Here is a 15,389-nt window from a genome sequence, read left to right as displayed (position 1 = left end):
ACATCTCATCACCCACAAACTCGCAGGTGAAAAACCATTTCCCATATTTATTTATAGGGAGCTAGAAGTATAAACAGACACAAGACTATATTATAGTTATTATTTTAAACTAAAACTTACCCTAGGGGAGACATATCCTATGCATATTTAACTTTCTTGCATTTAGTTTATACAATTTCAACCATACATACTTAGCAAAGAGGGAGGGAAGAACAGAAAAAGAAGAAAGGAAGAGAAACCGTCCAGGCGGCTGCCCATGCCCTCGCTCAGGCAGCACGGCGCCTGCCCGCATGGGACGGGGGACCCGGTCTGCCGTCTGCTCGGTTGCTCCCGCTCTCCTGAGTCTCTCAGGAGCATTTTGCTGCCTGCCTGTGATTCCACTCTTAAAAGATATCCATTTTTTCTTCAAAATGGGCCTTAGGTCAAGCCTGGTACTCAACCAAAGAAACTGTCCGTATTTCTTTTAGCAGAAAAAAACACCCCAACTAGTTATGTTGATTTATTGATAGACGATAGACTAGTTTCCAACATGCCGAGGCTGGCCAATGGAAATAAAATGTGGGCTATGTGTATGCAATTCAAAATTTTCCACTAGCCACACTAGAAGAAAGTGAAAATAAACAGGTGAAAGTAATTCGAATGGTGTTTTATTTAACCCAATGTATCCAAAATATTATAAACTTAATACGCACACAATATTAAAAAGTACTAGCGAGATATTTTATATTCCTTTTATTCTTACTAAGTCTCTGCAATTCAGTTGTGTATTTTACACTTACAGCACATCTCAGTTGGAGCATTCAATTTCATTGGAAATATTTGATCTATATTTGGATTTCACAATAGCTAGAGTTGAAAGCATAGCTACTTATATTCGAGTTGTTTCTAAGTCGTTTAAGCATACTTAAAATGACTCCAGTAACTGAATCAAGTTTAAGTTTTTGAATCTATATCTAAATAAATTAAAATTAAATACAACTTAAAATTCAGTTCTTCAGGGGCCGGCCCGGTGGCGCAGTGGTAAAGTGAGCACGTTCTGCTTCAGCGGCCAAGGGTTCGCCAGTTCGGATCCTAAGAATGGACATGGCACCATGTGGCAAGCCATGCTGTGGCAGGCATCCCACATATAAAGTAGAAGAAGACGGGCACGGATGTTAGCTCAGGGCCAGGCTTCCTCAGCAAAAAGAGGAGGACTGGCAGTAGTTAGCTCAGGGCTAATCTTCCTCAAAACAAAACAAAACAAAATAAAATAAAACTCAGTTCTTCAGTCTCACTAGCCATGCTTCAAGTCTATGCCACTTGGCTTTTAAGATCAATGAAAACACTTTTAAGATCAATTGGCAGGTTTTAAGCCAGAGCTGTTGTTAGATTTACATCTTTAAAAGATCCTCTGGCTGCTGGACAGGAAAAGTTGAGAGACTGTGACACTGCTTTAAGCAAGAGAGTGTGGATGAGGTGGTAGGAGTGGAAAAGGAAAGAAGGGGAGGCGCTCGAGACATATTTGGAGGTAGGGCCCCCAGGACTTGAGGATGGTTGTAAGTGGGCGTAGAGAGGGTGTTGACCCCTGGGTGCTGAGCCACTGGATAGACACTGGGGTCCTTCAGAGAGACAGAGAACCCTGTTGGGGGTGAGTGGGGTAACAGGTGTCGGGGAGACTCAGGAACTTCATTTGGGGCATAAATGGAGGCGACTTGTAGAGATCCAAGCAGAGATGCAGACTAAGCTGTGGGATTTATGAGTCTTGGCTGCAGGAGAGCTCAGGACCAGGGACATGAATTTAGGAATCGTCAACATATAAATAGTATTTGAAGGCATGGGACTCATGAGAAAGAAAGTACAGAGAAGAATAGAAGACCTAGGACCCAGGCACGGGGTCCTCCACAATTTGGAGGCCGGACAGGAGAGCTGGAGAGTCACAGAGCCCAGGAGAACAGTGTTTCAAAAAGGAGCCAACAGTCAACCCGAAGAATGCTCCTGAAAGATAAGATTAGGACAGAGAACTGATCGCAGGTTTGGCGAAGGTGAAAGCCTGTGATGGATTTGACCACAGCTACTCCCAGGAGTGCTGGGATGGGTGCCCAGTGAGCATGGGCTGAGGGAGGAATGCGAGGCTATATAAACTCTCCGAAGGCAGGCTATGAAGGGAGGCAGAGAGATGGGCAGTAGCTGGAATGGTACGCATGGAAAAGGGAGCTGTCGTCCTAGATACACCATCACTGGAAGTGGTATGATACCTCAGCAGATTTGCCTGCTGGCAGAATTAATCCATTCAGTGGGTGGAGAAGTCCCCAGTTACTGAGCACCTTGCTTATTGGATATTTAGATTTCCCTCCAGTGAATGGTCTGTTCACATCCTTTGCCCATTTTCTTTTGTTGTTCCTCTTTTTCTTGTTGATTTGTGGAAGTTCTCTACATGCTTTATATGAATCCTTTATTTGTCAAATGACTCGCAAACAATTTCCTTCCATCTGTAGCTCATCTTTCACTTTATTTCTGGTGCCCTTTGTCAAAATGAAGTTACGAGTTACAATATAGTCAAATCTGTCCACATTTGTGACACATCTGTGTTTTGTGCGTCTGGTTAAGAAACGCTTCACTGCCTTAATGTCATGAAGATGGTCTGCTATGTTTTCATCTAAACCCTTTTCACTTTTGCTCTCACGTTACATCTACTCCGCCTGGAACAGATTTGTGAGTGTGGTGTGAGCTGGAGCCCTGACTTAGCCTCTTTCCTGCCCCCTCCATGGAGGCAGGTGGGAGTAGAGCAGGTCCAGTCAAGAGGAAGACGATGAGAACAGCTCTCATCTCGGGTCCGTGTGCTGGTTCCTGGTTATTCTCTATAGGGTGCCAAGTCCTCCTCAGTTTACCCAAACCTTCTGTTGAGTGTGGCTCAAAGTGACAGACTGCTCTCCGCTGTGCTTTGGAGAATGAAGAGGAAGGGGCCAGGGGAGGGCAGTGTCTCTGGCCAAAGGGCAGCATGCTGTCGCTCCAGCAGCCCCGTGGACCACAGCGCCCGGAAGGGCCTATCTCCCCAGGTGCCATCCGTCCCAGGAGCAGGGCAGCCTGGGAGACCTCACAGCAGGTGGCGTGCACTCCGAGTGACGCCAGTTTCTGACAGCAGGGCCCTGGAGGCATTTACCGTTGTAATTTAGCCTTCAAGCAAAACGAAACATCCAACAGCAACACCTCACACCAGGAAGGACTGGTAACTGAAGACTTTGTGAACAGCTGGTGGGGGGTAAATATTAAAGGGACTTCAGAGAACGATCTGAAAGTCCTTTCCACAGCCACAACCTCATCTGACCCTGCCAAGAACCGCCTTGTTAAGGCAGGGTTATTTTTGGCTTCCTTTAATGAATGAAGAGGCTAAGTCAGAGAGGCCGAGGAACGCTCCCTTCCGCAAGGGAGACCCGTTATTCTTTCCTAATACGTCACCCTGTCCTCAGAAACGGAGAAAGGGGGGAGGCTGGCACGCCTGGCCCACCACGCAGGAGCGGGCCGGCGCTGTGCTCTCCGCCCCCCTGCTGGCAGCTTCCCCCTAAACTCCGAGGTCACCTACAGACACAGCTCCCACGTTTGAAGGACTGGGAAGGGGGTGCTGGGATAAAGAGGCCCTCACCGTTTGTCTTCCAGGGAGAGCCGGCTTGGGAGCTGTGCTCTCCCCCTGCCCCCCGGGCACCTCTGGGTTCCTGGCCCAGCCTGGCCTCTCCAGCCACCTCTGCCCTCCGGCCTTTCTTAGAGGCCCCTCTGTTGGACACGAGGGGCAGGCATGCTTTAATTTGACAACCTAATCCTGTTAATCCATCAGAGGGTGGAAATTGTGTTATCCTCGGTAACAGAGATTCCCTGAGGATCAAAGCTCTTGTTTCTGGAAGCTTCTTAAGGAATAAACTCAACAGTGGGAATTTCAGGAAGGGTGGGGAAAATGTGATCAACGTCACTGGCACCAGGTACCTGGGTCTGGTCCAGCAGGCAAGCGTGGTCAGCAGCCTCGGCCGGAAGACTGTGGCTCCGTCTGGAGTGAAGCCAGCCTCAGGGTGGCAACAAGGGACTTCCCGGCCTGCCCCGTGGAGGGAGGGCCCCTGAAGCCCGTTTAATAATAGCCATGACTCCCTAGGGACTTTTCTCTCTGGTAATAACATTGAGAAATTAAGGAGTCAGCTAAAACATTTTAAATGACTGTGTGGTTGCACACAGTTAAAGGTCAAGGGGCCAGGTGACCACCCGAGGCCATCCTCAGGGTCAGCAGGGCAGGCCAACCCGGGCTGCCTCTGTCTGTAGGGTGGCAGGCACTGGACCAGCCCACTGTTTCCTTTTTCTTCTTCAGACCTCTCACCCCTCCATCCCCGACGATTCTGCTGTCACAGGTCCGCTTCTGAGTAGAACACAGGGTCTTTTTGTTTCTATTTTATTTGAAGGGTTGTGCTTGTAAAGTATTGGGCAATACATATGTTGGTCTCGCCCCCGGTTCCTGGCACAGAGCTCCTAATCCCTATAAATTCCTAAGTGATAAGAACACCAGGAGCCTCTCTTGTTCTAACCTTTGACCCTGTCCCTGGCACAGAGCTCCTAAACTCTTGTAAATTCCTACCTGGTAAGAGCACTAGGAGTGTCTTATTCTAATGAGGCAAATCTGGGGGGCTCCTGGATGGCTCTTGGAAGGGGCGATCACCAGACCAAGGCATGATTAGAAGCTTGGGATTTTCAGCCCCATCCCCCACTCCTCCAGAAAGGGCAGAGGGGCTGGAAATGCAGTTAGTAATCCATCGTGCCTACGAGAGGAAGCCTCCATAAAAATCCCAATAACAGGGAGTTCGGGGAGCTTCCAAGTGGGTGAACGCATGCACACCTGGAGTGCGACGCACCCCAGCTCCTCAAGGACAGAAGCTCCCGCACTCGGGACCCTCCCAGACCTCGCCCTGTGTGTCTCCTCATCTGGCTGTTCGTCTGTGTCCTTTGTCACGTCCTTTGGTAAACCGGTCAACGTAAGGAAGTGCTTCCCTGAGTTCTGTGAGCCGCTCTAGAAAATTGGTCAAACCTGCAGAGGGGCCGTGGGAGCCTCAGATTTACAGCCAGTTGGTCCGAAGCACAGGTGACAAACTGGGCTTTCAGCTGACGTCTGCAGGCGGAGGGAGAGGCAGATCTGTGGGACTGAGCCCTTAACCTGTGGGGTCTGATGCTAACTCCAGATAGACACTGTCAGAACTGAGTTAGGTTGCAGGATGCCCAGCTGCTGTCGCAGAGAACTGCTTGGCTTGGGGAAACCTCCACACATTTGGTGACCAGAAGGTCGGAAGCGAAGTGTTCTCTGTGGGGGTAAAGGAGACTCACCGAGAAGAAACACAGGAGGAAGAACGGGGTTGTTCCCTGCACGAGAAGGAAGAAAACCTGGGGGTTTTTCCATTATAGTGCTAATCACGTTTTAAACAAGATAGAAGTAAGACAGAGGGCAGTCGGCAAGATTCCAGAATCTTGCTGTTCTTTATAATTGAGCCCTCTTGTCCATAGCAGCTCCCCGCTTTCTGAAAAGGAGCTGAGAAAAGCAGAGACGGAGAGAGAGACAAAGAGGGAGAGATGGAGAGAGACGGAGACAAACGGACGGAGAAAAAGATGAAGAGAGAGAGAGAAACAGAGACAGGGAGGGAGAGAGAGGGAGAGACAAAGAGGGATGGAGAGACAGAGACAGAAAGACAGAAATGGAGAGACAGACAGAGATGGAGGGAGTGAAAGACATCCATCCATTACTTTACTCAGCAGAACACCTGACACCCTACTTGGAAGTATTTTCAGAGCAAGCTCTCGGACCGGCCTGGGGGGCTCCCTGTCAGAGCAGAGAGGCCACCCCTGAAGACAGCGTCTTTTCCCACTTGGAGCCGCCGGAAGCAAACTCATGGCATGCTCCTGATCGACAAGAGATCTATGCAACGCGGAGAGGCAGCCTCAGACCACGCCTCTTCACAGTCAAGATTTTTATTTCTTTCATGATTAAAAATGAGTAACGTATGCTCGTTGGGTTTTTAAATGTTCTCATTTGGGAGTGAGAGGAAACTAAAGTGCTGGACATCCGGGAACTCTCCTCCTGGAACCGCCTAGAGGCAAGCACGCTCGGGCTGTGGGGAGGGTCAGGGCTGTGAAAGGGAAGTAGGCGGAGCCGGCGCCCGGAGCGGGTCAGGGCGGCCGCCGGCGTGGGAGACCCTCCGGCGGCGTCCGGGGTTGGAGGATGGAGTAGGGGCCTGGGGCTGTCCTAACAGAGGACCGCCAACGGGGGCTTACGCAACGGGAATCCCTTCTCCCGCAGTCTGGAGGCAGAAGTCCATGATGCGGGTGTGGGCAGGCTGAGGCCCTCGGAGGCGAGCGAGCGTCTGCTCCAGGCTCTCCCCAGCTCCTGGTGCGGCTGGTGAACCGACCGTTCCTTAGCTTGTACCCGATCTGCGCTGGTCTTCCCATGGCGTTCTCCTTGTGTGTCTCTCCGTGTCCAAATGTTCCCTTTTTATAAGGACACCAGTCATATGGGGTTAGGGGCCCACCCTATTCCAGAATGACCCTTAACTAGTTACATCTGCAACGACCCCATTTCCAAATAAGGTCACATTCTGAGGTACTGGGGGGTTAGGATTTCAACATCTGAATTTTGGGGGTGACAAATTGAAATGGCAAGCAATAGGATATATTGGAGAATATGAGGAAGCCATTTGGTATAAACCTAATTCGGCCTGACTTTGTTTTTTCCAAAAGGGCCCGGCTGTGGCCATTGAACATGCATTGTATATCTGCTTAGACATTTTGAGATAAAGATGCAACTTCCCTCCCTCTCCCAACGTTGGCATCTCCTTAAAGATTAAGCATCTTTCCTTAGGCTGGGAACTGATTGCAGTGCTCATCTGTGACCGCCCAGCTAGAGGCAACAGATCTGCCACCCTGTGGGGTTCACTGAGACAGCAGACCTATTTGCTGTTTCCATCAGTCACTGTGCTGACAGAGAAGCCTCATGACTATAGTAAAAGGGACATTTCAATCATATGTGAAACATGCTCTTTGAGGGTATATAATCACCCAGTATACTTCTTTGGAGTGCTCTGTTCCTTTGTGGAAAGACTCTCCCGGGTTATAATCCTCAGATTTTAGCTCAGAATAAACTCACCCAAATTTTCATTTATAGATTGGTTATGGATTATTTTCGTCGACAGGGGGAACACAATTCAGCCCAAAGCAGAGGGAGTGTGTGCTGGGGACAAGATGGGGCAAGCCTCCAGCAGAGGCAACCTTGGTTTCAAGGACTGACTGGACAGCTCGTGTAGGGGCATGACAAGCCGGTTCAGGGAGCTGGGCAGGCCCCAGCTGCAGGGGCACCAACAGGCCCAGGAATGGATTTAGGACTTCGCTCCCCAGGAGCAATTTCCTAAGCGAGGTGTGAGCACCACCAACAGTGGGGGCCGATTTGGGAAACACTTGAACAAACTCTGCCTTGTGTATTTGTTTAAATGGGCAGGGAGAAATCGAGACTAGCACCATAAACTCATTGATGTTTTGTTAATGAAGAGGGCCTGAGTAAAGCTGGTATGTTTTTAAGAAAATGAACGTATTTTAAGAAAAATATTAATAGCACAGATCCTATGTGGATATAAAAATCCACATGGAGGTGGTATCTGAACCACTTTAGTTTGAGAAGTTGTTTATTGACTGAATGTTTGTGTCTCCCCCCAAATTCATACCAATATGATGCTCTTCGGAGCTGAGGCCTTTTGGAGCTGATTAGGTTTCGATAAGATCATGAGAGTGGGCCCCATGGTGGGATTAGTGTCCTTATAAGAAGAGACTCAATTGGCAGCCCAGGGTTACTCGGGTTTGGATCCTGGGCGAGGACATGGCACTGCTCATCAGGACATGCTGAGGCAGCGTCCCACGTAGCACAGCCAGAAGGACCTACGACTAGAATATACAGCTATGTACCGGGGGATTTGGGGGAGAAGAAAAAGAAAAAAAAAGATTGGCAACAGATGTTAGCTCAGGTGTCAATCTTAAAAGAAAAAAAAGAAGAAGTTAAAAAAAAAAAGAAGAGACTCCACAGACAGATGGCTCCTTCTCCGCCGAGTGAGGATCAACCAAGAAGGGGCTGTCTCTGGAGCAGGAAGAGGGCTCTCACCACGACCCGACCATGCCGGCACCCTGATCTCGGACTTCAGCCTCCGGAACTGTGGCACCCAATCTGTGGGACTTTCTGATGGCAGCCTGAATGGACCAAGACACTGTCTTACATCCAATTTTAAGCAGATTTGCCTTCTTAAAAGATGGATGTGGCAGTATGGTGGGAGATGGATGGGAGGGGAGAAGGGGCAGAGAGGAGAGCGGGAAGGCTCTGGTCCCACTTTTGGGCCCGGGTGAGGGCACCGTCAGAGCAGGCTCCTCTGCCCCAGTGTCAGCTGCAAGTGGGATCTGCCTGTCCTTGTAGGTCCCACCTTCTCCCCTTACCTGGCACAACAGCAAAGCCCCTCGCTGTCCTACACTTTCAGGAATTAAGGGCAGCTTCTAGTGTGGTGTATAACCTGGGACCCTGCCTTCCTCTCCAGCTTCATCTCCCACGACACACCAATCACTGTCCTGACAGCACTCAGAGGAGGCCCGCCAATGTCCACCACGTGAGAGGACACTTTCGTCCTTTCAGTTGAGCGCTGCCCACTGGATCAGTTCCTCACACAACACAATCGTTTTTTGGAAAACACAATGCCAATGCTAAGCACAGCGTTTTGTTTTTAATATATTGACTTTTGAGCAAATGCATGAAATACATGATTTCATGTATTTGAATCATATCTTCAAGTAGCCAAGTTTGCTTATGTTAAAGAAACAAATTATTATTCAAACCATTAAAGAAAAAGCTATTCAATGACACCTGTTAAAGCATGGTAAGGCAGACTTCATTCAAGGGGGGACCTTTGCGATGGGCACAGCGACCACTGCAATGGGTAAGACCCCGTTTTTTCTTGCAGTACGGGAGAGAGATTGGACTCAGCTCTGAATGCCTCAGTGAGAATTCATAGCCAAGGAGCAGGGTGGGTGTTGGTGGATGGAAAATTACTAAGAGGAGACATCAGGGTCAGCTAAACGTCAGGGGTTCTGGCTAAACCAACCTACCAGGATTCTTGCGGAAGGCAGGCCAAGAGGAGCAGATGTCACCTGGGGGTGGTGAGAGACAAGGAATCCCACTAGATATGGAGGGTAATCAGATATGGGGGACGTGGGATACTAGCGAAACCAATTTCGAAGGATTCTTGCTAAAATTGGACAATGCAGAGACAGACACACAAGTTGAAAAGGCAAGGCCCAGGTGAAATTCAGAGAGCCTGAGTACACTCTGGTGAAGGAAGGAATCTTTGTCAATTAATTATGGTGGCTTTGTCAAATAAAAAGACAAAGGCTGCGTTATGAATCTGCATTTTTTTCCCCTAGAGCTGTTTAGAAACAAGAGTCCTAAAGAAAATCTGCAATTTAATAATTATAAGAGTTGGGCAAAACTTGGGACCAGCCAATCAGAACACTGGCGTTTGGGGACACTCACCAGACTCCCCCTTAGAATTCTCATAGTCACAGTTATCATGTGGCATGTTGTAGGGATGCATCGTCATATATTTGCTGGTTTATTTCTGTACAGCTACCTAAGTGTGTATACAGTCAAAGTAACCCTAAAAAACACAGTCATCTTAATTGAGGAAGGATGTACTCTAAGTATCCTATCATTGTAACCTATTTTATTTTCCTAGGCCTTAAGACTCTTTATGCAAATAAATCCCAAGGTTAAAAAAATCTAACAGTGGGTTGGAAACTAGGTCTGGATATTATTCTAAGCTCTGCCACAGGCGCGCAGTTTGTCCTTGGGCAAGTTCCTTAGCTTATCTGTGTCTCAGTTTCATCATTCCCAGAATGCAAGGTGAGAAAGAGTGATCCTCTCTCGTTATTATGGAGGTCAGGGCATGCTTGCACCCTTTTACGAAATGGGACGCCTCTTTCCTAGGAAGGGTGGAAGTCATTATCAGGGTCTATATCTTAAAGAAATAATTCGATTAAAAACAGGATGGTGTATGTAAAGAAAAATGGCTGAATTCTAGAGTGAACCAAGCTTGAAATGAGTTTACAGCATATTTCTCTTACCTTTTTGGTCCAAACAAGAAAGTACTGCTTAAGCTATTGAAATATGCTTTTCTGCCTCATCTAATAAGTTATAAGCTCCTAGACAGAAGACAGATTTTAAGTCTCATTTATATTTCCCATTCATTAGCAATTGCTCGCTGGATTGAAATACTTGCTCCATTCTCTGGCTTACTGTATCTGGAGCATTTCTCAATGTGTTTCATTCATCATTGTACCGCACAAATGTTTGTTGTATGAATGGATGACTCTGTGGTATGTTTATACCATAAGTTAATAATTCCCCTTTGTTAGGCGTTAGGTGTCTAATTTCTTGTTTTATTAACTAACGCTGCAATGTGCTATCTTATGCGTCAACGTTTTCCCAGACACCTGGTTACCTACTTAAAGTTGAATTACTGCGATTTAGAATTGTGTAAAAGAAAAGCAATAAACACAAGGAAAAAGAATATATACAAATAAAACAAATGATATGGTTATAAAAGTACTACAAGATCCATAAACGTTAATAGTGGTTATTCCTCGACAGCGAAATTTTTAATGACTTTCACGTATTACTCATAATCAGAAAAAAAACTATTTAAAAAAACTGATTCTCGGTCATTGAAAGAGAATTTAGCATTTCCTTGCATGCAGCGATGTTTCTTTCTCAATATTTTCCCTGTCTGTTCTCGGAAACGTGCACTCCACCTCGCCCGACCAGCAGGCGCCCTAATTAGAACAGAAAGCGCGGGAGCTGGTCCCGCGTTCCCCGAAGCGCGCGGCTGTGGTCTCCGATGGTAACTAGCAGCCGTCTCCCGGCAGGCGCCCCATAGCCTCAGCTGGGCGAATTACAGGCGCGCGGCCGAAACCTCAAGGGACCCGGCATCTTGCGTGCGGGAGGTGGGGGTCACAACCCCCAAACGTGCGGCTCCGGGGAGCTTTTTACAAAGGGGGAGGGGTTTCTCCCCGGAGCTCTCTGCCACTGGGCTGCCCTCCGCAGGCTGGTCAGGACACTGCCGGACCTGGGGTTTAGGCAGCGGGCGCGGCCGAGAGCCCACCCCACCCGCCAGGCCTGGGAGCCGCCTCGGCCCCGCCCCTTACTCTAGCCTCCCCGGGACCACTCCCGGTCCCAGGCCCGGCCGCTCCAAGCTTCTGCCCCAAGCCTGGCCCCAGCCCCCGCTGCTCCAGGCGTCAGCCAATGCCCGGCTCCGCCAGGCCCGGGCCCTGCTGCAGGTCCCGCCCCCTGCTCCCGGGCCCAGCCCTCGCCGCTCCAGGCATCTGCTCCCGGCCCGTCCCTGCTAGGCCCATCCCCGCTCCAGGCCCCGTCCCCGCTGTCGGCCCTGCCCCCTGTTCCTGGTCCCAGCTCCCGCCGCTCCAGGCATCTGCTCCCTGCCCGGCCCCTCCGGGCCCGGTCCCTGCTCCATGTCCCGTCCCTACTCCAGGCCCCGCCCCTGCCCCCTGTTCCTGGCCCCAGCTCCGGCCGCTCCAGGCATCTGCTCCCTGCCCGGCCCCTCCGGGCCCGGTCCCTGCTCCAGGTCCTGACCCTACTCCAGGTCCTGTCCCTACTCCAGGCCCCGCCCCTGCCCCCTGTTCCTGGCCCCAGCCCCCGCCGCTCCAGGCATCTGCTCCCCTGCCTGGCTCCGCTACGCCCCGTCCCCGCTCCCGGCCCCGCCCCCTGTCCCTGCCCCCAACCCTCGCCGCTCCAGGCATCTGCTCCCTGCCGGGTCCCGCCAGGCCTCTTGCCTGCTCCAGGTCCCGCCCCCTGCTCCAGCTCGCCGTCCCTGCTCCCGGCCTCAACCCCAGCCGCCCCGGGCGTCTGCCCAAGCCCGGCTCCTCCAGCCCCGCCCCCCGCTCCTGGCTCCGCCCCCTGACGTCCAGGCCCCGCCCCTGCCCCGCCCCGCCCCGCCCCCTGTGCGTGCTCGGCTCTGCAGCCGGCGGGACGCGGCGGCGGCGGTGGGGCAGCGGCTCTCCTCTCGCTCCTTTGTGCTGCGGCGGCAGCTTCTCGGGCTCTCGCTCGCGCGTCCTCTCGGCCCGCCAGCCCGCGCCTTCCGGTGACACCATGTCGGCGGCAGGAGCGGGAGCGGGCGCGGAGGCGGGCTTCTCCAGCGAGGAGCTCCTGTCGCTCCGCTTCCCGCTGCACCGCGCCTGCCGCGACGGGGACCTGGCCGCGCTCTGCTCGCTGCTGCAGCAGACGCCGCGCGCCCACCTGGCCGCAGAGGACTCCTTCTACGGCTGGACGCCCGTGCACTGGGCCGCGCACTTCGGCAAGGTGGGCGCGGGCGCTTTAAGGCGCCATTTTCCGCGGCTTTCCTGTGGGGGTCTGGGAAGGTGGGGGCTGAGGTGCTGGGGGCGCGGGGCGTGCCGGGAGCGCGGGGCGGAAGCGGGGTCGGCGGCGCCCCGAGGGGCCCGGGGCGCCTGTGCGGCGGTGCGGGCGGTGGGGACCCCGGGGGGGCGCGGGGCGTGCCGGGAGCGCGGAGCGGAAGCGGGCCCGGCGGCGCCCTGAGGGCCCTAGGGCGCATGTGCGGCGGCGCTGGTTTCAAACGGGAGCGGCTGCCCGGAGGCGCCGGCTTCCCTGAGGCTCCACCCTGGCCGAGTAGGGCCCGCTTCGGGCACCGCGCCTTGGCGCCTGCCGTCGGACGGGAGTGCGGGTCCACCCACGGCGGCTGCGCGGAGGGCCCCGGGTCCCGCGGCTGGTGTGCGCGGGGCTGAGGAGGAGAGGCCCCGGGGCGGCGCCCCTGAGGGAGGCTGTGGGCCTGCGGGGCCCTGTCCCGCCGTGGGGGGCGCTGTGCGGGGCGCTGCGGGACTGTGAGGGGCACCGCGGGACTGCGGCGGTCGCAAGGCGTCTCCCGCGCGCTGACGTCGACGCGGGCTGCGCGGGCGCGGAGGTCGGGCCGTGCGTGCTGGAAGCGGCCGGCCGCGCGGGCACGACGTCTGCGGGGACGGGCGCGCTGTCGGCTGCCGGCTGAGTGCCGGCCGGTCGGGGGCGGAAGAACCTGAGTAAGTTGCGGAGGCGATTGTGTGCGGTGCGTAGGGACGTTTGGAGGAACGGCGTAAGGGCGTTTGTGTACGACGTTGTGCGCTTCCGACGTTCTTCGCTTGCTGGAGTGTAGTGAAATCGGTGGTGGTGGCGTTAAGAGCGTTTAAGCTGCTGTAGAGGGGTTGGATTGGGTAGATAATTTTCTTGTGGAGCCTCTACGTTCTCCTGTGTGTTTTTTTTTCAGTTATTTAAGAATTTGAGAACAGAATGCTACTTTACGTTTTTAGAAGATTAGATAACGTTTTCCTCCTTTGTGCAGTAACTGAGGTTATCTGATCAGGGATCAGTCCTAAGAGGAGGCTCGCGATGCGTTTCACAAGTGACTTTAGTGATTGGGATTTACGTGCCCAAACTTCGGGACGCTTAGAAGCGTTCTCCCTCTGAAATGACGGGTTTGGGTTGAGGGAAAGCGGCGGCTTTGCAGAAGCGCCCGCGGGGTGAGGTGCCGTCGGTGGTTCCGGGCAGCCCGCGCGTCTGAGGCCTGGTCCCGGCGGGGCGGCTGCGTGCGGGGCGGCGTCTCGAGTCCGCTCGAGGGGACGGAGGCGGGGGAGCGCGGGCGCCGGTGCCCGCCCCGCCTCGGTGCTGCTCGTTAGGCGGGGCCTGGCTCCAGGCGTCGCTTCTCGGCGTCTGTGTCCGCGTGTGTTCTGGGGAAAGACGCCCTTGTTACAGGCGCGGACACTTGCGGGGGGTGGTGAGCCCTGATCCCCCAGGGCTGGGTGCGAACGACGGTTGTAGGACCGTCTGGGACGTTCTGTAGAGTGTTAAAGCCTCCTCACGGACGGTCGTTTGGAATGTTCGTTTACCAACCGAAGGACGCCTGTAGGGGCTAAAAATCACCGTGACTGCCGTCGAACGCTGAAAGTGGTCGGTTTCCCGTTACGTGCGTCTTATGGCAAAACTCAGCCGCGTTCCGTTTCTGAGAGTCTCGGCTTGTCCCGAGCGTGAGTGGCAGGCCAGCCGTGGAGGCCCGGCGCTGTGGCCAGAGCCGGTGCCGCGGGGTTTCCGGCCGCGCCGTCGCGGGGCTGTGGTCTCGGATGCGGAGGGGCCGCAGAGAGCATTCTCTGGTCTGAGGAGAAGCGGCCGGCGGAAGTGGGGCCGGCACTCGGGCTGCGGCTGCCCCCGGCCCCCGCCTCTGCGCCTTTAAGCCTGCGCGGCTGTGAGGAGCTGCTCCCGACTTCCCGCCTGTGCTCCTGGGGCTGTGCCCGCTGTGCGCAAGTTACCCGAGCTCTTGTGAACTTTGTTCCCGGAGGGCTAGACATCAGGATTTAAATCCTCTGATTATACCTTGCCTTTACAGGCTTTCACGTTGAACCGTGTATTTCCACAGTCCAGACCCAACTTCCTACCTTGAACTCAGAAGTAGCAGAGTTAAGGCCGGGGTGCTCTCCATGTTAAGATAAACCACTGTGGGCGTGCCAAGTGATTTTCATCCTTGTTTCGTTTTTGTTTGATTCGAGACTGTTCCTCTTGTGACTACTACTGGCACTTGGATTTTTCACTCAGGACGTTAATAAAGGCACCGTGTAAAAAGTATACCGAAGTCGTGTCTCTTTGTTAGCTGTCAGTCCTGGATTCAAGTCCCGTGAAGACAGGGGTCATGTTTTAAATGGCTGCACTCCGGACTGTGAGAGTTCGTCTCCCACAGGTGTTCTTGGCAGCCTTCTGTCCTTTGCAAGGAAAGGCCTAAGTTGCTGAAAGAGGGTGAGGGACTTGGGCTGAGATCAGAGTGTAGCTGTGTGTTCTTCATTTGAGGTCTGTCCTCTGCAAGAGAACTGTTGGCACTTAGAGCTGTTTGACTGACTGCCTCCTGCTTCGGGCGGGGAAGCGGGGCAGCTCGGGATCCAGGATTTGAGGACAGCAGGCCCTCTCCGACAGCGCGTCGCACATGGTAGGCACTTGCTGAGTACTTGGTGAGTGTGATGAATGCTTTGATCCAGAGGCTTGTGCAGTGTCGGTGCCTGGCTGCAAAGTCTTGTCTTGACTCGCATCTTCCTCGCAGTCACCTGCTAGGCGCGGAGCTCGCTGTGCTCTGGGCTTTTCATGTCGGTGGGGGCATTCTCTACAAAGAGTTTGAAAGGCTAAGTGCTGCCCTCTCACTTACGTGACACATCTTTTCCCTAAGAAAGTAATTTGGATGCTGGGCCTCAGCTGAGTATCCAGTGGATGCTGTGTTGCCAAACGGGTGCGTAGTACAGTTGTGCGAGCTGCAGAAACAGTCTTTGAGAAG

At 53.2% G+C, this 15,389-nt stretch overlaps 1 protein-coding gene across 2 annotated transcripts in view; it reads left to right on the top strand.

Moving 5' to 3' along the window:
• The first annotated feature begins 12,029 nt into the window (after nt 1–12,029).
• Nucleotides 12,030–15,389, top strand: part of ANKRD10 (ankyrin repeat domain 10) — a 34,055-nt gene continuing 30,695 nt past the window's right edge. The window contains exons 1-2 of one of the 2 annotated variants that reach the window (XM_070520152.1): nt 12,664–13,122; nt 14,915–15,050. In XM_070520152.1, coding sequence (XP_070376253.1) covers nt 15,048–15,050 — 3 coding nt within the window. In that variant the 5' untranslated portion in view covers nt 12,664–13,122; nt 14,915–15,047. Of the gene's footprint in view, nt 12,395–12,663; nt 13,123–14,914; nt 15,051–15,389 lie in introns of those variants that run through there. The other variant, XM_044779700.2, reaches the window with a different exon arrangement.

This window comes from Equus asinus, chromosome 11 (assembly GCF_041296235.1).
Source record: "Equus asinus isolate D_3611 breed Donkey chromosome 11, EquAss-T2T_v2, whole genome shotgun sequence".
NCBI classification, from domain to species: Eukaryota; Metazoa; Chordata; class Mammalia; order Perissodactyla; family Equidae; genus Equus; species Equus asinus.
Note: the sequence above shows the minus strand (reverse complement) of the source record. Positions and strands in the feature narration are given on the sequence as shown.